The 22,916-nt window shown below is 38.6% G+C and overlaps 2 protein-coding genes across 3 annotated transcripts in view; one reads left to right on the top strand and one right to left on the bottom strand.

Annotated features, from left to right (window-relative positions):
• Positions 1-18,962, top strand: part of FASTKD1 (FAST kinase domains 1) — a 69,516-nt gene extending 50,554 nt beyond the window's left edge. Inside the window, exon 16 of one of the 2 annotated variants that reach the window (XM_023189685.1) lies at positions 18,831-18,962. The gene's annotated coding sequence lies outside the window, so the exon portion shown is untranslated. Of the gene's footprint in view, positions 1-6,032; positions 6,088-18,830 lie in introns of those variants that run through there. The other variant, XM_023189686.1, reaches the window with a different exon arrangement.
• Positions 1,227-19,628, bottom strand: KLHL41 (kelch like family member 41). The gene is made up of 6 exons (XM_023189690.3): positions 18,282-19,628; positions 14,410-14,567; positions 14,180-14,287; positions 10,413-10,598; positions 6,712-6,858; positions 1,227-1,892 (listed from the first exon to the last, which is right to left on the bottom strand). Exons 1-6 carry the CDS (start codon positions 19,389-19,391, stop codon positions 1,781-1,783), a joined length of 1,821 nt encoding a protein of 606 aa, XP_023045458.1. The 5' UTR covers positions 19,392-19,628; the 3' UTR covers positions 1,227-1,780.
• Between the last annotated feature and the right edge of the window lie 3,288 nt (positions 19,629-22,916).

Raw genomic sequence — 22,916 nt, 5'->3', positions numbered from 1 at the left:
AAGTACTTCTTACAGTTTTAACACCCAGATGTACATTTCTGGACACCATAATCCCTGTGGCCCCCTCTTCCTCCACCCTTTTGAGTCTGTATAAGTGCCCCTTTCTCTTCCTAACAGTTTGTTTGTTGAAGAACCTGTAGGATTTTACACTTTGGGAATTTCTTGATTCTGTATTCATGCTATAATTAAGAAAACTATTTTTCAATATAGAAAAGTAATCAGGATTTGGCCCGGCGCGGTGGCTCAAGCCTATAATCCCAGCACTTTGGGAGGCCGAGACGGGCGGATCCCGAGGTCAGGAGATCGAGACCATCCTGGCTAACATAGTGAAACCCCGTCTCTACTAAAAAATACAAAAAACTAGCCAGGTGAGGTGGCGGGCGCCTGTAGTCCCAGCTACTCGGGAGGCTGAGGCAGGAGAATGGCATAAACCCGGGAGGCGGAGCTTGCAGTGAGCTGAGATCCGGCCACTGCACTCCAGCCCGGGCGACAGAGCGAGACTCCATCTCAAAAAAAAAAAAAAAAAAAAAAAAGAAAAGTAATCAGGATTCTACTTTAAATACCCAAAATAAAACTTGTTTCTGTTAAATATATTTCCATATTTATGGTAGAGAAAAAAAGGTGTATGGACACTTAGATCGGTTATTTATGCAACTCTTTGACAAATAATCATGAACATTCCAAATTAGTCCCAAGTCAGGTTTTTCAGAAAATAATATGGGTAAGGATGGAAGTCAAATACATGTCTATGAAAGCTATGTGAGACTCATAAGTTGGTGTGTGGCTAAAAGTGATGATTAATTGATGGACTTGCATAGATTGAATGTGATGGTTATGAGCAGACTGAGGAGTCAACTTACTATATGCACTAAGAAGAAACAGTGAATGGAGAATATCACATCCCAGACAATGAAATAATACAGTCACCTTCCTTGCTATCAGAAATTTAGCAAATAGGTAGCCCTTTCACAGAGTGTAGCCAAAATTTAAACCAGTGAATATACATCCTCCTCCACATCACCCACTGACCCCAAGTTCTGCCCCAGCAGTTTAAAGAAACAATCAATCCATTGTCTAAGGGTGCTCCTTCACCCTTTTGCCACAGATGCTGTAGTTAATGGCTTGAAGACTATGATTTACTGGTTTTAAATTAAAAATTTTAAAATTTGATTTGGAAACCACAAATAATATGCCAGTGTCGCAAAAAGCATGGAGAAAAAAGACCATTTGAATTTAACTATTTTTACTTACAAGAGACTTTTCCCCATCAAATAATTCCCCATCCATTTATTAAACTTCTGAAGTACCATTTCTGAAGTCGTCTTATGGCATGTAATTCTTAGTATAATGCACAGGATTCCTATCATTTTGAAGCACAAGGAAAGGTTTTTGATATTTTAAACATTTTTTGAATGTAGATGCACATATTCTCCACTTCCAATTGTAGTAGAAAATCAGTGTAAGGGCACTCTAACAATGCAAATGAAATGATTAACAACTCAAATTTAGGAGCCTCCTTTACAATCCACTGAGTGCAACAGATTCACAAAATAATTTGTTCAACTGAATATTTAATTTCTTATTAGAAAATGGTTTTAATCTCTGATCATTACATTGAAGAATCAATGGCTGAGGTTTTGTTACCTACTGCTCATCTCTTAGACAATAACTTCCTGAATAATTTCTACATGAGTGTCTGTACAAGCTTTTAAAAAACAGAATAAATTAAAGCCCCATTCACCAAACAAACCACCTCCCAATCTATGTTTTGTCACCTTGTTCATAGTTTAGACAGTTTGAAGAGATTTAAACGTGTTGCTAGGCAACTAGCTCCTGAAGCATAGCGTATTTCCTTCAACATCCCAGCCCATTCTTTTTTATCATCTTCATACCTGATGGAGGAAAAAAAAGTAATCAATAAGCAGCTTTAGTTCCATAGGTTTCCCTGTGTTCAGTATACAAATGTGGACCTTTGCAAAAACCCTCGTGGCTTTTACTCAGAGGAAGGAAGATGCACCTGCCTGGTAGAATAGCACTTGAATATCTCTGAAATACGCATTGTCTGGATGAGCATGTGCCTGAACTACTGCCACAGTATTTAATCTGGATGCCTAGGCAGTTCGGCCTTCTCTGGGAATCAAAGACTGCAGAGAAGAGGAATAAATAGCTAAGCAGTTAAACATTCACCTTTGAACTGATGAAGATGGCTGGTCACTTTGAGTCAAAGTAAGCAGACTCTTGCTTAAGAGAAAGAACTGGGGAAGAGCAGGGACTATCTGTAGCCTTAATTAGGCCTTCAATTGTTCCTATACACAGTGCCTAGCATGGCACCTGATACACAGCAGTCACTTTATGAAAATTTGTTCCCCTTCCCCTTTATTGTTCTGTTTGAGGACTACTCTTAGATTTCGCACTTGACTTAGGTAAGAACTGGTCTTCATCTCTGACTATTCAAGGTTATAAAGATACAGACAACTTGAATTCCCTTGTACCATGTGTGCCGAACATGTCTGCTCTGCCTGGTACCTGGAATGTTTTGTGTGGGAAGCTTCTAAATGCTGCCTTCTCTCTGCAACCTTTCTCACCTTCCTTCAGCACAATTTGTTGCTTTCTCTTTGTTTCTCATATCATCCTTTATATGGTATTATATCAATTATCACTCCATTTTCATTCCACTATTTAAGATTGACCAAGCTGAAAGTAAATATAACTGCCAGGAAGCAAACATTTTAAAACCTCATTTAACCTTAACTTCACTCATATTGTTTAAATGTGGTTACTTTCTTCAGATCATTTAAAACTATTTATCTCTTAATTTGTTGCCCTGAATTTTATATAATTAAGGTTATTCCCTTTATTAGTAGCAAAATATTTTTTTGTATGCTTTCCTCTACATAAAAATCACTCAGTGCATGGTACAATTGTTGAGAATTAACTTGGAACATTGATGCAATTAAGTCAGTGCATATCTTATGTAGGTACAAGCTACTTTTAATAATTATTTTAAATCTTCTTCATTCGTTTTCCCCCCATATCAATGTCCTCAAGCCCCAAAGGCATCTGAGGACAAATAATATATTTATCCACCTTAATATCTTTCCACAAGTTGTCAAGACTTGGCACAAGACTTAACCCCAAATCAGCCATGTGTGGTGGCTCACGCTTGTGATCCCAGCAGTTTGGAAGGCTGAGGGGGGCGGATCACCTCAGGTCAGGAGTTTGAGACCAGCTGGCCAATATGGCAAAACCCCATCTCTACTAAAAATATAAAAATTAGCTGGGCATGGTGGTGTGCGCCTGCATCCCAGCTACTCAGGAGAACTGCTTGAACCCAGGAGGCGGAGGTTGCAGTGAGCCAAGGTTGCCCCTTTGCACTCCAGCCTGGGCGACAGAGCAAGACTCTGTCATCATTGTTCCAAATTAATTCTCAACAATTGTACCATGCACTGAGTGATTTTTATGTAGAGGAAAGAATACAAAAAGTATTTTGCTACTAATAAAGGGAATAACCTTAATTATATAAAATTCAGGGCAACAAATGAAGAGATAGTTTTAAATGATCTGAAGAAAGTGACCACATTTAAACAATATGAGTGAAGTTAAGGTTAAATGAGGTTTAAAAATGTTTGCTTCCTGGCAGTTGTATTTACTTTCAGCTTGTTCAATCCTAAACAGTGGAATGATTTCAAGAAAAAAATACAAGAATGGATTTTTTTTTTTTTTTTTACATATCATAGTAAGAGGGTCTATGTTGAGAATGTGGTATACTGAGAGTTTTCACTTCTGCATGTGTGGTTAGAGAGGTTCGCTAGGAAATTAAGGGCAAATAGGCAGCCGTGTTTCTCTAGATCAGCGGTCTTCAACTTTAACACATATCTAAGTCACCTGGAGGGTTTGTAAAAACACAGATCGCTGGCCCTATCACCCCCCAGAGTTTCTAATTCAACAGATTTGAGGCGAGACCTGAGAATCTGCTTTTCTGATAAGTACCCAGGTGATGCTGATGCTGTTTTGGGAACCACTGTAGTAGATCACTGGTTCTCAAACTTAATTGCACAATAGAACCCTCTGGAGATGTTAAAGCTACTGATGCCTAGGTCCTACTCCCAGAGATTGAGTTAATTGGTATGAAGGGTGGCCTGGGCATCAGGATTTTTTAAAGCTCCCCAAGTGATTCTAATATGCAGCGAAGTTTGACAATCATGCTTCAGATCTTACCCCAAATTAGAAAATACCAGTCTTAAAATAGCCAAGCAGATAGTGATGAATGCTCCCCTCTTCTCTTTACCCAATCCAGTGGTTCCCAAACTTGTCTACACATATAGAAACATCCAGGGATCTTTTAAAATCTCCAAAGGCCAGGCCACACTTCAGACCAATTAAATCAGTCAATATGAGTGGGACAGAGGTGTTAGTATTTTTTGAAGCACCCTGGTGATTCCACTGTGCAGGCAACTTTGGGAACCACTGCCCTAATCGCAAAATAAACCACAATCAGAGAGGATCCCTCTCTTAGGTTCCCCTGAACAATGTCAGGGCCACTTTTATAGCAGGAGATTCTGTACTTTCTTTTGTTGCCTATAACTTCCCTGCAGGGGCAGCATGGCTTTTGATAACCCTTAGGAACCAGGAGGGCTTCAGGGAGGTTCCACTGATTGACAGCACAGTTACTTAATATCAGTGTTTCTCAACCCTGGCTGCTGATTAGAATAATCTGGGGCTGGGCTCAGTGGCTCACGCCTATAATCCCAGCACTGTGGGAGGCTGAAGTGGGCAGATCACCTGAGGTCAGGAGTTCAAGACCAGCCTTGCCAATATGGCGAAACCCCATCTCTACTAAAAATACAAAAATTAGCCTGGTGTGGTGGTGCACACCTGTAGTCCTAGCTACTCCGAAGGCTGAGGTAGGAGAATCGCTTGAACCCGGGAGCCGGAGGTTGCAATGAGCCAAGATCGTACCACTGCACTACAGCCTGGGTGACAGAGTGAGACTCTGTTTCACCAATTAAAAAAAAAAAAACCATCTGGGAACGTTTTAGGAACTAGGGATGCTCAACTCGAACTCCAGAAATGTTGATATAATTGGTCTGTGTTAAGGCCCAGACACATTTTAAAAGCATCCCAGATGATTGTAACATATGGCTAGGGTTGAGAATCACTGCCCATTTATATACTTGGTACCTGGCCCTGTTTTCCAAAAAACCCTAACCTTCCCAGCCTTCATTAGTTCATCTTTTTTTCCTACTGCTTCCAGCTTTTCCCCATCTCACTGTCTTGCTAATTCTAGCCTCTTTGCTCTGTGGAAATCTCTTTTTTTTTCTCTTTCTCTTTTTTGGGGAGAGGAGAGATAATAGTAAATTTCCTTGTATAGTCACTTTTTTTCTTGCCCTCTACACAGCTAGTTAATACTACAACATGGGGAAATGATGTCTAATGCACAAATCATTGTTTGGTTAAGGTACCAGCTTTTCAGCCTTTTTAGTTCAGCATCTGGGAATAAAGCATCTGCTGGTTGAGGTATAGAACAAATACCCATTTTTCACTCTCAGGCTTAGTGGTATGCCTTCACTGATTAAGTATAAATGGCACTCTTCCAGAGCTGTACTTACAAACTTAAATGTGCAAACAATTCACCTGGGAATCTTGCTAAAAAATACAGATTCTCATTCAGTAGGGTCTGGGATTCTTTCTTTTTTTCTTTTTCTTTTTTCTTTTTTTTTTGAGACAAGAGTCTCACTCTGTTGCTGAGGCTGGATTGCAGTGGTGCGATCTCAGCTCAAAATAAAATAAAAACATACTTTTTTTTCATAGCCTCACTAAAATCATTCAATTGCGTAACAATTTCAAGTGTCATACTTAGGAGAACTGCCTGGCACCTCCAGGCAGGTAAAATGGATTGCTATTTTGACTTTTTTCATTTTAAAAAAGCAATTGTTAGCTGAATCCTCAAACAATTGGAAGGCTGTTTAAATTAGATTGAAAACAGAACTAATGAAGTCGTGAAAAACTCAACAGCTTAAATGTTTCTTTAGGCTGGGCGCCGTGGCTTACACCTGTAATCCTACCACTTTGGAAGACTGTGGCGGGTGGATCACCTGAGGTCAGGAGTTCGAGACCAGCCTGGCCAACATGGCAAAACTCCATCTCTACTAAAAGTATAAAAATTAGCGGGGCGTGGTGGCATATGCCTGTAATCCCAGCTACTCGGGAGGCTGAGGCAGGAGAATCGCTTGAACCTGGGAGGCGAGGTTGCATGGAGCTGAGATCCCGTCATTGTACTCCAGCCTGGGCGACAGAAACTCTGTCTCAAAAATAAATAAATAAATAAAGTAAAAAAATAAATTTTTTTTAGAACTCTGTTTTGTTAGGGAATAAACTACTCTGGAGCAAAGAGGCTTTTGTTGTCCTGAATGCCTACAGCATTACACTCTTAGAGCTGGAATGAAGCTGAGAGTATCAAAGGTCCAACTCTCATTTTACTGTAAGAAACAGGCCCAGATAATTTTTTTCCCAGGCTCACAGCTAACTAGAAGCAGTTACTTGTTCAAGTAAGTGGCATGTACAAAAGTTCAATTAGGTTTGAAGTGTTTAGTCTACCACCGAGAAGTAGCTTGCATGTTGGGAAAATCTGGCTTATTATTTACTACAAAATAGTTTATCAGTCATCTGATTTAATATGTGATTCTGAAAATTGAAATGATGAGAACTTACTTCCATATGTCATTGACTTCAGTAGGTGCAAATTCTTTAGACTCCAGTTGAATCATAGCAAAACCACCAATTGCATACAGAGATCCAGCCAGGCTGACCAAACTGATGGAGCTTCTTTCTTGGGGAAATTCGGTCATTACATCCCATCTAGGTATCATTAAAAATATAGTCAATGTAAAACTTAAAGAAATGCCAGATGTACTTACTGAACAATTATAGGAAATCATAATTTAAAAATTTAAGTAGTGGCCAGGCAGCCAGGCACGGTGGCTCATGCCTGTAATCCCAGCACTTTGGGAGGCTGAGATGGGTAGATGACCTGAGGTCAGGAGTTTGAGACCAGCCTGACCAACATGGTGAAACCCCATCTCTACCAAAAATACAAAAAATTAGCCAGGCATGGTGACATGCACTTGTAATCTCAGCTATTTGGGAGGCTGAGGCAGTAGAATCACTTGAATCTGGGAGGCAGAGGTTGCAGTGAGCTGAGATTGCGCCACTGCACTCCGGCCTGGGCAACAGGGCAAGGCTCCATCTAAATAAAATAAATAAATAAATATTCAAGTAGTGGCCGGGTGCAATGGCTCATGCCTGTAATCCCAGCACTTTGGGAGACTGAGGCAGGACTGCTTGAGCCCAAGGAATATGAGATCAGCCTGGGCAACAAAATGAAACTGTCTTTACAAAAAAAAAAAGAGCCAGGACTGGTGGTATGTCCCTATAGTCCCAGCTACTTGGGAGGATTTCTTGAGCCCTTGAGGTCAAGGCTGTGGTGAGCTACGATCTCACTGCTGCATTCCAGCCTGGGTGATAGAGCAAAACCCTGTCTTTGGCAGCGGAGGGGAGGTGGGATTCAAGGTGCATAGGCATCTAAAAGTAAACAACTAAGTTTGCTACTAGAAAATATTTGAAAGATATAACTTCATTAAATATAAAGTCTTCAATATGGCAACCCTAAGGCTGGGCACGGTGGCTCATGCCTGTTATCCTAACACTTTGGGAGGCCAAGGTGGGTGGATTACCTGAGGTCAGGAGTTCGAGACCAGCCTGATCAACATGGTGAAACCCCATCTCTACTAAAAATACAAAAAATTAGCCAAGCGTGGTGGCACACACCTGTAATCCTAGCTACTCAGGAGGCTGAGGCAGGAGAATCATTTGAATCTGGGAGGTGGATGTTGCAGTGAGCCAAGATAGTGCCATTGCTCTCCAGCCCAGGCAACAAGAACAAAATTCTGTCTCAAAAAAAAAAAAAAAAAAAAGTCAACCCTAGAATACTTCAGTTAGCAGTGGTTACCAAACTGTGTGTGGCACGAACAGTCGGGGGTTGTGGCACTTCTAGGGCTCCTAAACCTCTAATCTGCTACTGTGTTGGATTTCATCTGAATACTCTAAATCCTTTGCAATAAAGGCACATAAGGATAGCATTGGAACCAGGGATACAAATTTTCTTTTTAATGATTTATACTTTCATTATTTTTATAAAAGATTTAAGGGAACTTTTTAATGTTGACAGCTATCTGAAATAGGATAACTAAAAATAAAATCAATCTAATTAGTTGGAAGTATCAAGAATCTAGAATGATTTAGTCATTTTGGTAGGTATTCTGTTACTCTGGCATTAAAGTAGACTTCATAGTTTTTCTTTTCTTTTTCTTTTCTTTTTTTTTTTTTGAGACAGAGTCTTACTCTGTCACCCAGGCTGGAGTGCAATGGCGTGGTCTCACTGCAACCTCCACCTCCTGGGTTCAAGTGATTTTCCTGCCTCAGTCTCCCGAGTAGCTGGGACTACAGACATATGCCACCACATCCGGCTAATTTTTGTATTTTTAGAAGAGACAGGGTTTCACTATGTTGGCCAGGCTGGTCTTGAACTCTTGACCTCATGATCTGCCCGCCTCAGCCTCCCAAACTGCTGGGATTACAGGCGTGAGCCACCATGCCTGGCCCCATAGTTTTTCTTTACATATCTGTTTTTCCAATTATAAAAATAATATATGTACATTATAGAAAATCTATACTCCAGCCTGTGTGACTCAGAGAGATTCTGTCTCAAAAAAAAAAAAAAAGTTTGAGAAAATCTGGAAAGTACAGAAAGGTATACAAGAAAGCAACTATCTTCATAATCACAAGTAGCAATTTGGAACAATTTGGTGTAATTTTGTCATCTTTTTAAAAAGCATGTACATATAAGCTTCCATACATATAGATGAAACTAAGAAGATATTTACAATTTTGTGTGTTGCTTCTTAACTTACATCATGAGTGTTTACCCATATTACAGTCTTCAAAACCATTATTTTTAATGATAATTTAAATCACGTTCCACAAAAGTTCCTTGTAATTTTCACATACTAAAGTCTGTTTTGTAGTCAGGCATACATGTTTCCTTTTTAGAAACTTTAGACTAATAACAGTTACCTTTTTTTCTTCATTGCTAAACTAGGAATATAAAAGGTATGTACTCCTCCAGATGTGTGAGCTCAAAAATGTTTAAAAGACCAATTTTATATGAAGAATAGCTGTCAAATATCTTTTCTTTTCTTTTTTTTTTTTTTTTGAGACGGAGTCTCGCTCTGTGGCCCGGGCTGGAGTGCAGTGGCTAGATCTCAGCTCACTGCAAGCTCTGCCTCCCGGGTTCGTGCCATTCTCCTGCCTCAGCCTCCCAAGTGGCTGGGACTCCAGGCGCCCGCCACCTCGCCCGGCTAGTTTTTTTTTTTGTATTTTTTAGTAGAGACGGGGTTTCACCATGTTAGCCAGGATGGTCTCGATCTCCTGACCTCGTGATCCTCCCGCCTCGGCCTCCCAAAGTGCTGGGATTACAGGCTTGAGCCACTGCGCCCGGCCTCAAATATCTTTTCACATTAAGTCAATAAAAGCTTAAAAATGAAAATTTTAATAAAATTATAAACAGCATAAAGGAATGAAAACTTCTGAAGCATTCATACTTTACAGATATCAATCATTAATAAGTGAAGATCTTTTCATACTTAAACTACATTTAAAATCAAATAATTCCACAGAGACATATATATCCATCTACACCTAGACAATTATTCAGGGCCAGGTGTGCTGGCTCACACTTAGAATCCAGCACTTTGGGAGGCCAAGGTGGGAGGATCATTTGAGGCCGGGAGTTCAAGACCAGCCTGGACAACATAGTGAGACCCTGTCTGTACCAAAAAAAAAAAAAAAAAGAAAAACAACAAAAAAAACCCACAAAAATTAGCTGGGCATAGTGGTGTGCACCTGGAGTCCTAGCTACTCGGGAGCCTGAGGCAAGAAGATCACCTGAGCCCAGGAGTTTGAGGCAGCAGTGAACTATGATTGTACCACTGCATTCCAGTCCGGGCAACAGAGCCAGATCTTGTCTCTTAAAAATAAAAAAATTAAAATTATTCACAAGTATTACCTTTGCATTTCTAAATTTACAAAGTTAATAACAAGGACAAATAGAGCATGACAACACTAACTTGAGGGTCATATGTTCCAAATTACAAACATGTAATGCATCAGAATGTTAGAGGAGATTTATATCCAGTAACAACAAAAGAAATCTAGATGAAAATACTTCCTCTGTAATCTGTGGTTCTGTACCCTCCCCTCCCCACATCCTAATTAGAAAGATTACTTTCTATCCAAAGTTAACAATTAAAATGTATAGTTGTTCATATGCTATATACTAAGATGTGGCAACTCACTTATTGGTTGTAAGATCAAAAGCTTCAACTGAAGCTGAAAGACCATCTTCAGTGACACCTCCTGCAATCACAATTTTGCCTTTATGGACTGCTACTCCAAACATGGAACGAGGAGTTTTCATTGGAGCCAGATCTTTCCAATCTCCTTTTTTGGGGTTGAAGATAAACACTCTGTTTGTACATTTTCTGGAAACAGAAAAACAAATGTTCCTTTTAGAACCTTCTTTTTTCGAAAGCACCTTCACTAATAATTTGGCTTTGCTTGTCATAAGAAATATGTAGTAAGGCAGAAGATCAGAAAAACTCCAAAGAATTCTTAATTTGAACATATGTCACGAAGCAAAGGACAAGCCCAAATGTGGGGACCAAAACTATAACTTAATTATACTATTGGAAGATAGGGTACCTTTACTTCTGGATAGCTGCTGAGAAGCCCAGGCATAGCTGATTTTAATCGTTATGTACTAAATTCAATTAAGTTTTTTACTCTATTTTAGTAAAAACTAAAATCATAAACCTTTTATTGCACCTCAATAACAAATGTTAGGTTTATTTATTATCTGAATATCCTAGGAATGAATAAGTTAACTTAAAAAATAATTAGGTACAAATATACCTACTTTAAATTTTATATGATATATCATTTTATATTAGCACTAACATAACAGTGCATTTTAAGAAATCTGGGACTATGAATTAGACAACAAATCATTTGAGCTGATGAATCATGAGAACAGTTTTACATGCTAAATGCTACCAGAAAGACCTGGACTCATCTGAATTATTATTCACTGTGCCACCCAGGCTGCAGTGCAGTGGTGTGATCTTGGTTCACTGCAACCTCTGCATCCAGGGCTCAAGTGATCCTTCCATCTCAGCTTCCCAGGTAGCTGGGACCACAGGCGTGCACCATTGCGCCTCACTAATATTTTGTATGCTTGGTAGTAGACACAGGGTTTCACCATGTTGGTCAGGCTGGTCTCAAACTCCTGAGCTCAAGTGATCCTCCAGCTTTGGCCTCCCAAAGTGCTGGGATTACAGGTGTGAGCCACTGTGCCCCGTCCTTAGTATGTTTCTTATGGTTTCTTGAAGTTATCTATAATTTGATGGGAGTTCAGAATTTCAAATAATAATTGATTAACCAGATACATGTGGTGATGAAAAACATCTCAACTTTTTTGTGAGGATAATTTTTTTCTTAATTGTGTAAAAGATCAGTTATCTGGAGTAGAAGCATTTCCTCTAATATTTGACTATTTGTATCATTTGAACACTTCTTGATAAGAACGTTATCCAAAATCATGTTCTTCAAATTCATTAGTGGGAACTGGTGAAATTCAGCATTTACTTTTATTTGTTTATTTATTTTTGGAGATGGATTTCGCTCTTGTTGCCCAGACTGGAGTGCAGTGGCGTGATCTCGGCTCACTGCAAACTCTTGTCTCCCGGGTTCAAGCGATTCTCCTGCCTCAGCCTCCCGAGTAGCTGGGATTACAGGTGAACGCCTGGTTAATTTTGTATTTTTAGTAGAGATGGGGTTTCTCCACGTTGGTCAGGCTGGTCTCAAACTCCCGACCTCAGGTGATCCGACTGCCTCGGCCTCCCAAAGTGCTGGGATTACAGGCATGAGCCACTGCACCCGGCCCACCTCTTACTTTTAGATAATGACTCATTTCAAAGTTCTTGACTTTGACATTTGTCAAGCAGTGTTGTGTTGGTTAATCATATCCTCAAGATTAATATATTCCTCCTGACAAGAACTGTATGCTTCTTACTGACATATCAATTTCCTAGTTACTAATGCTACTTGAAGGAAAAAATTTAAATCATTTGGAAGGGTTCCTGTGTTTCCAAACTCAGAATGCTCTTTAGTAGTGATTTTCCATTCAATTTACTCAGGAAAAATGCCCAAAATAAGATCTGACACCAGGTGAGAATATAATATACCTTCCTTTGCATTTGATAGGAATAGCTGGGTTTAGGGAGGATATAAAAATTTTAGAATATGTTATCTTTGAATACAGGTAGATGTTTAAAAACCATTGCTTTTTAAAATTGCCTTTTCTGTGCTACATTTACCATTTTAATCGACTAATACCCATTAATCATTAACTCCAGAACAGAGTTCTTTTTTTTTTTTTTTTTGAGAAGGAGTCTCGCTCTGTCGCCCAGGCTGGAGTGCAGTGGCCGGATCTCAGCTCACTGCAAGCTCTGCCTCCCGGGTTCACGCCATTCTCCTGCCTCAGCCTCCCAAGTGGCTGGGATTACAGGCGCCCGCCACCTTGCCTGGCTAGTTTTTTTTTTTTGTATTTTTTAGTAGAGACGGGGTTTCACCGTGTTCGCCAGGATGGTCTTGATCTTCTGACCTCGTGATCCGCCTGTCTCGGCCTCCCAAAGTGCTGGGATTACAGGCTTGAGCCACCGCGCCCGGCCCAGAACAGAGTTCTTGACATCTAACACATTTCCATATTTTACTCTCCTTTCCTGCTTTGCCCTTACAATTCTTAATTTTGGCTCCCTTTTCAAGGTTGGACATCTCTATTAATTCAATGGCCTGGGCAAATGATGACAAGCCAAATCAGGCGATTTTTCAGGGGCAGAATATTAGTTCTCACCATCTAAACTGAAAATGCTTATTTTACTAGACAGGCTATACTGGTTTGACTGTCTCTGAAGCATTCGGAGCTCACTTCTCCACTCTCTGGGTTATAAGATCTCTTTCCCAATTACCAGTTCCTTGAGAATTGACTAGAACTCAAGTAAGGTTTATATATGAAACCTCATCCTGGTTTTCTCACAAGATACTGGGTGCTACTGGGAGCTCAGTTTTGAACAGTTGGAAGCCATTTTGAATATTACCTCTGTCAGGGGGTGAATATGTGGAAGAACACTGTTGAAGAAATAACTGCCTTAAATTTTTGTTTTTATTTTGTCTTTTTACTTCCATCTTTTCGATCACTATGCTTTTCTTTCAAACTGACCTATCTCAAGTCCCTCAAGTCCCTCTTATGAATGTAAAGTACAAATCCATGATATTTTTTATGCACAATTGTCTTAGAAGATATATTTTAAATACTACATTAAAGAGTACATTTACATTTTTATCTACTTACGGCTAAATTAATAAGAAGGCCCATTGGTTTTAACGTAGTAAAATATAATAACAAATCAGTGAAATACAGGACTTGATTATGCTCCTAGATGCTGCCTGGACTGTAAGGATGCTTATGATTGGGGTATTAGGCTCATTCCTAGCAGTACGCTGAGTATCTACATGTTTACTTCAGCGACTTGAAATTTTAAGATTTTCCCTCCACAATATGATAGGTGAGAACCATGTCCCATTTCAGTGGGCAGATCCAAATGAAAAGAGGAAGAGGACTGGGTGCTGTGGCTCATACCTGTAATCCCAACACTTCGGGAGGCTGAGGCAGGCAGATCACCTGAGGTCAGGAGTTCAAGACCAGTCTTTCAAGACCAGTCTGACCAACATGGAGAAACCCCATCTCTACAAAAAATACAAAATTAGCCGGGCATGATGGAGCATGCCTGTAATTCCAGCTACTCGGGAGGCTGAGACAGGAGAATCGCTTGAACCCAGGAGGTGGAGATTGCAGTGAGCCGAGATTGTACCATTGCACACCAGCCTGGGCAACAAGAGCGAAACTCCATCTCAAAAAAAAAAAAAAAAAAGAAAAGAAAAGAAGAAGAAACCCTTCTAATAAAAAGTCATTTGGACATAAATCATGAGAGTTCAGGGTACTTACTTGTCATCTGTCTTTCCTCCTAGACAATATATCATCCCTTTATGTGAAATCACATTATGGCCATAGACTTTGATAGGAAGTTTTTTTACTTCATTCCATTTTGCAGACCTAAAATTAAATGAGACAGAATTTATACACTTCCAGTAAATTCCAGGTTCTGAAAATATGAATATGTTATAGGCACGCATACACTTGAATGCTTAGGGAACAGGAATATCATGCCAACTTACACAGGATCATAGCATAATACTGAATCCAGCGAAGCCTCTGTTTGAAGGTCTTTGCCTGCAACTACATAGATTTTATCATCTACCTCTCCCAGACCGAAGAGACACCTGGCTGAAGGCAGAGGTGGAAGTCCAACCCATTCAGATGCTATGCTGTCAAGCTGAAAAAAATATATATGAGGGATTGTGGAGCTTGTTAGAAAAAAGTTACAAGTACAGCAAAAAAAAGTTATACTTTATATGTTGTTTAGAAATCATCGAGATAGTCAAATATCTCACAAGTAAATAAAACTACAACCCCAAAGTATCATATTGTAGCTCACAATTACCAAGAAGAATGATTAAATCTACCTGGCCTACCAGATAAAGATATCAAAATCTTCAAGACCAAGAAAAGAAAAAATAAAATACAATAGAATCACTAGAGGTTAATTAGAACCATGAGGTTTCTTGTCAAATTTTCTCCCATATTGCCTTGTCCAGCTTTGAAATACAAGATCCTAATACTTTTAGGACACTGGGGAAAGAAATGTTGTCAGAGCAGGGAGGGTCACAGAATGTGAATGACCCCTGCATGCTATATTTAACACGCTCCCCATGCCAGCAGCTGGGACAGCTGGACCTGTCGCTCAGTCCACAGACAACTGGGATGTTGGGCAATATCTTTTTTTCTTTCTTTAAAAACATTTTAGGTTCTCTATGTTTTGCTTTATTATTTCTGATACAGGCAGGTGTTAAAGTGAATTTCCTAGTGTGTTGTTGGGAGTCACTCGAAATACTCTTCTCTATTTTTTTTTTGATTTATATTAATAAGTAACTGCTCATTTTTGCTCACCACCACTTCTGCAAGCTTAAGATTTTCCCAAGGAAGAAAATCTCTTTGTACCCATCCTCTGGGGTAGGTGATTCTGGCATAGTGGCATCTGTTTCAACACTTACTTTTGGTAATTTAAAGATTTTACACTTTGCATTTTAGCACACTAAGGCACAAGAAAACTGTTTTCTGCAAGAGTACAGTTGCAGATTTGTTGTTCTCTCTGGTGCCACTTCTAGACTGCAAAAATAAAATGAATAAAACCCACTTTCACTGGATACGAAGAATAGATGTGCATACAAATGGCCGTGGTATACACAGGGGTGTCTGTGGAAGCCTATCTATATGTGGTCTAGTAACCTCAGTTAAACAAAGCACTAGTTAAGACTAGATGATGTGAGAGGTTTAATCTCCACATGTGCATTGTTAGCTTTGCATTCACTAATTTCAACAGCTAGATTTTGATCCTTTATATTTTCACTTTTGAAATAAATTCTTTGATCATGAATGTGGTGTGTAATATAGTAGAAATAGTAATGAACATTTATGGGGTTTTGACTGTGGTCATAGGCTTTGAACTAAATGCTTTACACAGGTAACCTCATTTAGTTCTCTAGGATAGGCATTTCTATCATCCCCGTTTTACAGATGAGGAAACTGAGGCACAGGAAGATTAAATAATTTTCCCAAATACACAGAGCTTTTAGGTGATATTCAAATCCAAGCCATCTACATCCATAGTTGGTTTTAAAAAATGGAACAGCAGCCATCATAATCCTATACCTGTGGGCTTAACTCTCACACTGTACAGTACTGTCTACCTTCCGATATTACCTGTTAGAGGGCACTTTCTCTAGCAGATGGAACAGTGGACTACCTGCCAGTCTCTTTTATAGGGGAGCTATCAAGCTATTTAACTTCTCTGAGTTCAACTTTCCTCATTGTTAAAATTAGGGTTTGGACCTAGATTACTTTAAGACCTGTTCAAACATTTGATGAATTTATTAATTCATCAAAATAATGAATGGGGGAAAAAAACCTTCTCTTACCAAGGTAAAAAATTCTCATAATCTATTTACAGCATACAATCAAAGGTCAAATTACTTCTAAATTAATGCGTTTTAAATAGATGTGACCAAGCAGTAAAATATAAAACCTGAAATTCTCATATAAATATTGTATGATGAATCACAACCCTCTTTTATGGTGAAGTGTTTTTATCCTGGCATACTGTTCTGTTAGTGCCTTTTAAAAGCAGCAAGGCATTTGCAGTGAGAGGGAGTTGACCTTCCAACTTTGTGTAACTGTTATTGTGGTTATAAAGAACATTAAGTAGGTTTCTTGAATCAAAAATAAGAAGCTCTGTCAGTAAAAGTAAGGGTTTTATTAGGCTGGAAGAGAAGGATAAAGATTAAACTGAACACTTGAAAGTAAAAAGGACTGTGTTATAGATATATTTGATAAATTATATATGAAATGAAATTTAAAACTCTAGTAATTTTGGAGAGTCATTCTATGGCAACAACTATTCTGTGGATCTGTCATTTGTAGGTATCTACTTATATGTCTGTCATCTATCTATCTGTGTTTTGATAACATTCTTACTTCCTGGATGTATTTATAGCCTTTTTCATTGACTTTGCCCTTTTTGAAGTTTATTTGAATTTAAAATTAGGGCTTAGGAAATTTTCTGGCCCACATTCAAATACTTACAACATTCTTCACTGGAACTTGGAAAATTAAGAAACATGATTAATATGTATTATTACAAGTACATTTTTCAAGATTAGAAAAAGTTGATTAAAGGTATAATAGTATTTTGTGAATGCAAAGTATGTCACACACTTTTTGAGAGCATACTGGACTGTGGTATGACATTGTATACTTGCTTATCTTTGGCCTTTCCAACTAAAGTGCCCGTAAGCCCCACGCCATGATTAGCTATGACCTAAACAAACTCTTTTGAGCCAGTTGTAAGCTACAAAGTTTCAGTAATGGCATTATTGAAGACAAAGGCTAAGCCAACTCCTTCATAAACTGATAAAATATAACACATTGATAATATAAGACAAACTCCTTTCAAACAATAAGGGTCTATTGGTTTAGGAGAATTAATTTTCTTGGAAAATTCTGTGGTTTCACAAAACAGATTGTTAAGTTCTAATAATGTCTAAGTATATCTCTGATCCAAATAAATGTGATATAATAAAAATTTCTAACTATAATTAATTCAAAGTAGCGACTTTTGTGTAGACAGTTTTTCCTAGAAGATAATCCAAAGTGTATAGAACATGTACACAAGTTTTTTCATTTTCAACAAAATTGTATTTTAGGCAGTAACTGTAAATAAGAGATGAAGTGCTACCTCCAAGAACTTCAAATGAGTTCAGGGTAACTTGGAAGAAGGTAGAAAATCTGACCAATTTAGAGCTGCCAGCAGATGAAAAAGAAAAAAATTAAAAAAGAAAATCTGACCAGTTATTACTTCTTTATAATGTGTAAGAACTTTGATTTAGGGCAACTATTTGGGGAAAGACATTAACCTATTTTTAATAGGTAAGAGTATACAAGATTAAATTTAGTTTTTACAGCAGGGGACGGTGGCTCACATCGGTAATCCCAGCACTTTGGGAAGCCAAATTGGGAGGATTGCTTGAGCCCAGGAGTTCGAGACCAGCCAGGGCAACATAGTGAAAGCCCGTCTCTGCTAAGAAAAAATAAATTTAGTTTTTACTAAAATACTGGGCTTTGATGGATTACAGTCACCATCATCTATAAACAAGGCATTTTTGGAAAAATAGTATAAAGAGTATCTTAAGATTTATCTTAATTCATTAAACATGAATTAGAACTTCATTATTCATCAAACTTTTATTACACATTAACAAAACAGTCAAATATTTTTCTGTCAACACTCTATACAGCAAAAGTGCAAGGGACAAGAATAGGACATCAATTAGAGTAAAATGCAAGCAGCCTGAATAATTCACAAATTGGCTAACTGGATGGTGAGTGACAGCCTTCCCTTGAAGCAACTACGTATATAAAAAGTCCCTCTTACCTGGAAGAAGTATGACTGTAGAGGTTGATCCTTGTTTTCTTCATCCACGTATAGTCCTCCTACCACATATATCTGATTTTGCTGGGTAACAATGCTGGAATGATTTCTGGGAATCTGCTCAGCCAGTGCAGTAAGGTAGCATTCATTTTCTGTGGGGTCATAAGCCACTGCTGCTGTGTCGTTAACCAAGAGGATGAGGTCTTTTACAAACATTCCATGCCTGGGAATGTCATTCAGGTAACCAGGAAGTAAATCTTCATCACCAACGTCACCATTCACCTCACCAGCCCCAGTCTTCTGCACATTTTTGCTAGGTTCTGGAAGTTTGCCTGCGAAAGCATCTTTTAGAACTTTGATTTTTTTCTGGAGGTCTGGGTTGCTTTTAATTATATCATCTTTCTCAACATGATCCTTAAAATATTTTTCTGTCATAAGGCGAAAACGGATACAATCAAACACTTCGCTAAGGTTTTTAACCCTGTTTTCCTTGTCTGTTCGCACCCATTTCATCACTGCCTCAAATACTGCTTCTTCTTTTTCCACATTTAGGCTGTCATTTGAAATGACTGAGATCAGTTCCTGTGGAGACAGTTGCATGAAGTCCTCTTCCTTACAAATCTGTACAAAGCGATCAGACACAAATTCACGGGCAGAAATGGCGAGTCTTGGGCAGTCAAGGAGAAGTCCTAATCTTAGGATGGCTAGACAGTTACCAGGAGCAAGTCTTTTCTGAAGATAAGAAACGCAGACAGTAAACACGGAGGGGATCTGAAAGCGGCTGGCCAATGCAAAAATATCTTGCACATTTCCATCATTGAGATCAATACTGGCAGAGTACAGGTATTTGATGATTAAATCAAGTATAGCAGGATCCACATTATCTAGCACTACCTCCTTTTTTTTCGCCTCATCAATTTCAGATAAAAAGTACTCACGGAAGTAAGGACTACAAGCTGACAAAATCAATCTGTGGCAAGGAAGACTTTTGTCACCTGCTTTTAGGGTGCAATCGATGAATTTTTTCTCATCCAGGAGATCTTTTAGACCATCCTGAAGAAGGGTGGATTGGTAAAGTCTCAGTTCCTCTGCAAGTTCCCGCTGGGAATCCATTCTGTGAGTAACCTGGGTAAGGAAGGGGACACTGAAGGCCTTAGCTCCTTGCAGCACACAGGTCTAGCTGTAAAAAGGCAGATCAGTGTGCTTTGCCCAGCTTGAAGCCTTTGCAATTTAATCCCACCAGCTAAATATAGATACCAACTCTAACAACGGGAATTTAGGAGAGCTGGCTTGGAAAGAAGAGTTGTTCTTGCAGCTGTTATAGATTGAAAGTAACAACTGGAACATTTAGTCACTGAGGAAACAGCTAAGAAACAAGATATTTAAGTGAAGTTGAAAGCTTAAAAATAACGCATTAGAAGATATACTAATAAAGGCTACTACAAGAAAATGTTTATTGAATTAACAGAAAAATGAATCATAAAAATGAGTCACTCCTCTAAATATGTTCTAGTGTCAAGCTACTTGACTGTCTGAATTAATGATGCAAAGGTCAAGAATATGAGATGTGTTCATTTGAACACTCATAAGCAAGATCCCATTTCCAATAATTGTTACACACAAATTTTTACTTTCTACTCAAAACAGTGGGATATAGATATTTCTTTTAGAAGTAGTAAACTTAAAGATGTTACTTATGTACTAGTTTTACAAAACCTTTAATGTTGCCATGATAATTGAAATAAGAAATGCAGAGGAATTGCTAATTTTCTAAAACATTCCAAATTATCTTTATTCTTACATGGAAAAACTGTAATTAATACTGAATTAAATTATAAAATTATTTATTCATATCCTGCCTTGTTGTACAAAGGATCTAATGTGGCAAATTATAACACGGTAAAATAAAAGCAAAAAGTTAAAAGGAATCACAGAGCCAGAAAAAATAATTAAAAGTCAATGGAAGGGAACGAAAAAGCCCACACACATGCAAATCAGATCACAAAAGATAATCTGTAATTTTTAAAGTGTCAAAAATTATCATTCATTAAAGGTTAAAAAATAGGCCGGGCGCGGTGGCTCAAGCCTGTAATCCCAGCACTTTGGGAGGCCGAGACGGGCGGATCACGAGGTCAGGAGATCGAGACCATCCTGGCTAACACGGTGAAACCCCGTCTCTACTAAAAATACAAAAACTAGCCGGGCGAGGTGGCGGGCGCCTGTAGTCCCAGCTACTCCGGAGGCTGAGGCAGGAGAATGGCATAAACCCGGGAGGCAGAGCTTGCAGTGAGCTGAGATCCGGCCACTGCACTCCAGTCCGGGCGACAGAGCAAGACTCCACCTCAAAAAAAAAAAAAAAAAAAGGTTAAAAAATAGAACAGGTATAACTCCATGAGAACAATGTTGTCACTAGAACACAGCAAAATCAAGATGATGTCCCATAACAGTCATAGAGAACAGCGCCCCCACCCCCGCCACCTTTTTTTAAAAAGAGTATATAACCGGGGACATAATGAAAGTTGTTGATTATAATAGGATACCATATTAATTATGGATGTAGAAGTCATGATTTGAAAAAAAATTGGTCCTTTGTTTATATATAGATGGTATCATATACTTCATTAAATACTTTTATTTATTTATTTTTGAGATGGAGTCTCGCTCTGTCACCCAGGCTGGAGTACAATGGCATGGTCTTGGTTCATTGCAACCTCTGCCTCCTGGGTTCAAGCAATTCTCCTGCCTCAGCATCCTGAGTAGCTGGGATTACAGGCACCCACCACCACCTCTGGCTAATTTTTGTATTTTTAGTAGAGACGGGGTTTCACCATGTTGGCCAGGCTGGTCTCGAACTGCTGACCTCGTGATCTGCCCACCTCGGCCTCCCCAAGTGCTGGGATTACAGGTGTGAACCACCACACCTGTCCCATTAAATACTTTATTACATAGTCATATTGTCACATTATCTGAACTCAAGTAGGGCTGTAGAAATAACTGTAATTTCAAAAGTTGGTATTCTTACACATGTCCCCCAAAACAAATTCCATAAAGACAGGGATTGTGGGAGTGTCTGTTCTTTTCAAATGCTATATAGCCTAGGGGTTTTGTGAGTGCTTTATAAATATTTGTTGAATGAATGAATGCCCCAGATCAAGGAATTATGTGTTTTTAAACTTCAAGGTTTCTATCCATGAGTTAAGGCCTTTTATTTTACATCACAGTGAAATCAATGGTACTGTCAGCTGCTAAAACAACAGCTGAAAGAAGAGCTCATTGACTCTTTTTCCATTTATAGATGCCACTAAAGGTTTTAACACACTAGAAAAAACTAACAGCTGCTTCCTTGTTTAAACAATAAATGACTCATTTCTCTCTACACGTAAAATCTAACATTTGAAAAGATTAATGAGTCAGATACAAACATCATATGACATCTGAGATTATTCCTTACTAGTTGGCAATTTTATAGTCTCTTTTGCTTGAAAAAAAATATTTAAACAATAGTTATGGCAGCATTTTATCTGTGACCAGTACAAATTTTTCATACACTCTTTCCCCCGTCACAAAGGTAGTTTATTATAATTCCAACCCTTAAAATGTAGAAATCCTTTTCCATTTAAATGAAGAAACCAGTTTGTAGCTTTTGTTGATTTTTAATAAACTTAGATTAGTACTTGGTTGTACCGTATGTCTATGGTTGTATACAGAGTTGCATCTTATTTTAAATGTTTTTACAAACTTTTCCCTCTGGAAGAAGAGGGCTCCTTTGGCTAATTTCAATTATTTGAAAAAGATTCCTTACAATGTATTTTACATGGAAACAGTGGTCAAAAACACTGAATGATGCTAGAGGTCAACAAGTCTTAGCTAACCAAGAAATGAGAAAAATAATATCCTATTCTTGAAAATTCAAAGTTTCAATAAATACAAAGAGAAAGCTAATAAACAAAACTATTTTCTTACAGAGTAAACGTATTCTTGCCAAAACTACATTGAAATTCTTACAAAATAGCATCCAAACACTTTAAAGGGGGGTTGATGTATTCCAGAGTTAGTTGTAATTTTTAGTTTTTACAAAAATGACAGGTTTAAGGATTACAATTTGTATTAGAGTTGGTTTACATTTGGAGCTATGTGATTATTTATTTATTTATTGAGACGGAGTCTTGCTCTGTTGCCCAAACTGGAGTGCAGTGGTGCAATCCTCAGCTCACTGCAGCCTCCACCTCTCAGGTCCAAGTGATTCTCGTGCCTCAGCCTCCCAGGCAGCTGGGACTACAGGTGCCCACCACACGCCCAGCTAATTTTTATATTTTTAGTAGAGACAGGTCTCACCATGTTGGCCAGGCTAGTCTCAAACTTCTGACCTCAAGTGATCTGCCTGCCTCGGCCTCCCAAAGTGTTGAGATTATAGGCATAAGCCACCATGCCTGGCCAGGAGCCATGGGATATTTAAACCAGATTTTTACAATTAAGAAAGCAGAATTTTGATTATTCCATAAGAATAGTCTTTTTCTTTTAAATAATACTTTCAAAACGTTAAATGGTGCTGCATAAATTCTTTATTAAACTGAACATGATACAGTCACTTAATATCTGAAAACTAAGACTTTACAGGTATTAAGTACAAAATAAACA

The sequence above is a fragment of the Piliocolobus tephrosceles genome, chromosome 11, assembly GCF_002776525.5.
Source record: "Piliocolobus tephrosceles isolate RC106 chromosome 11, ASM277652v3, whole genome shotgun sequence".
Lineage (NCBI taxonomy): Eukaryota > Metazoa > Chordata > Mammalia > Primates > Cercopithecidae > Piliocolobus > Piliocolobus tephrosceles.
The sequence above is the reverse complement of the archived record's forward strand: the minus strand, read 5'-3'. Positions and strand labels throughout refer to the sequence as shown.

Bases quoted from the DNA above. Each gene is read 5' to 3' on its own strand.
- KLHL41 (XM_023189690.3), bottom strand. From the start codon at position 19,391: ATGGATTCCCAGCGGGAACTTGCAGAGGAACTGAGACTTTACCAATCC. The intron at 14,568-18,281 runs GTAAGAGGGACT...TATTTTTTTCAG, and splicing joins TACAGTCATACTTCTTCCAG to CTTGACAGCATAGCATCTGA. The intron at 6,859-10,412 runs GTGAGTTGCCAC...AATGATACCTAG, and splicing joins TTTGATCTTACAACCAATAA to ATGGGATGTAATGACCGAAT.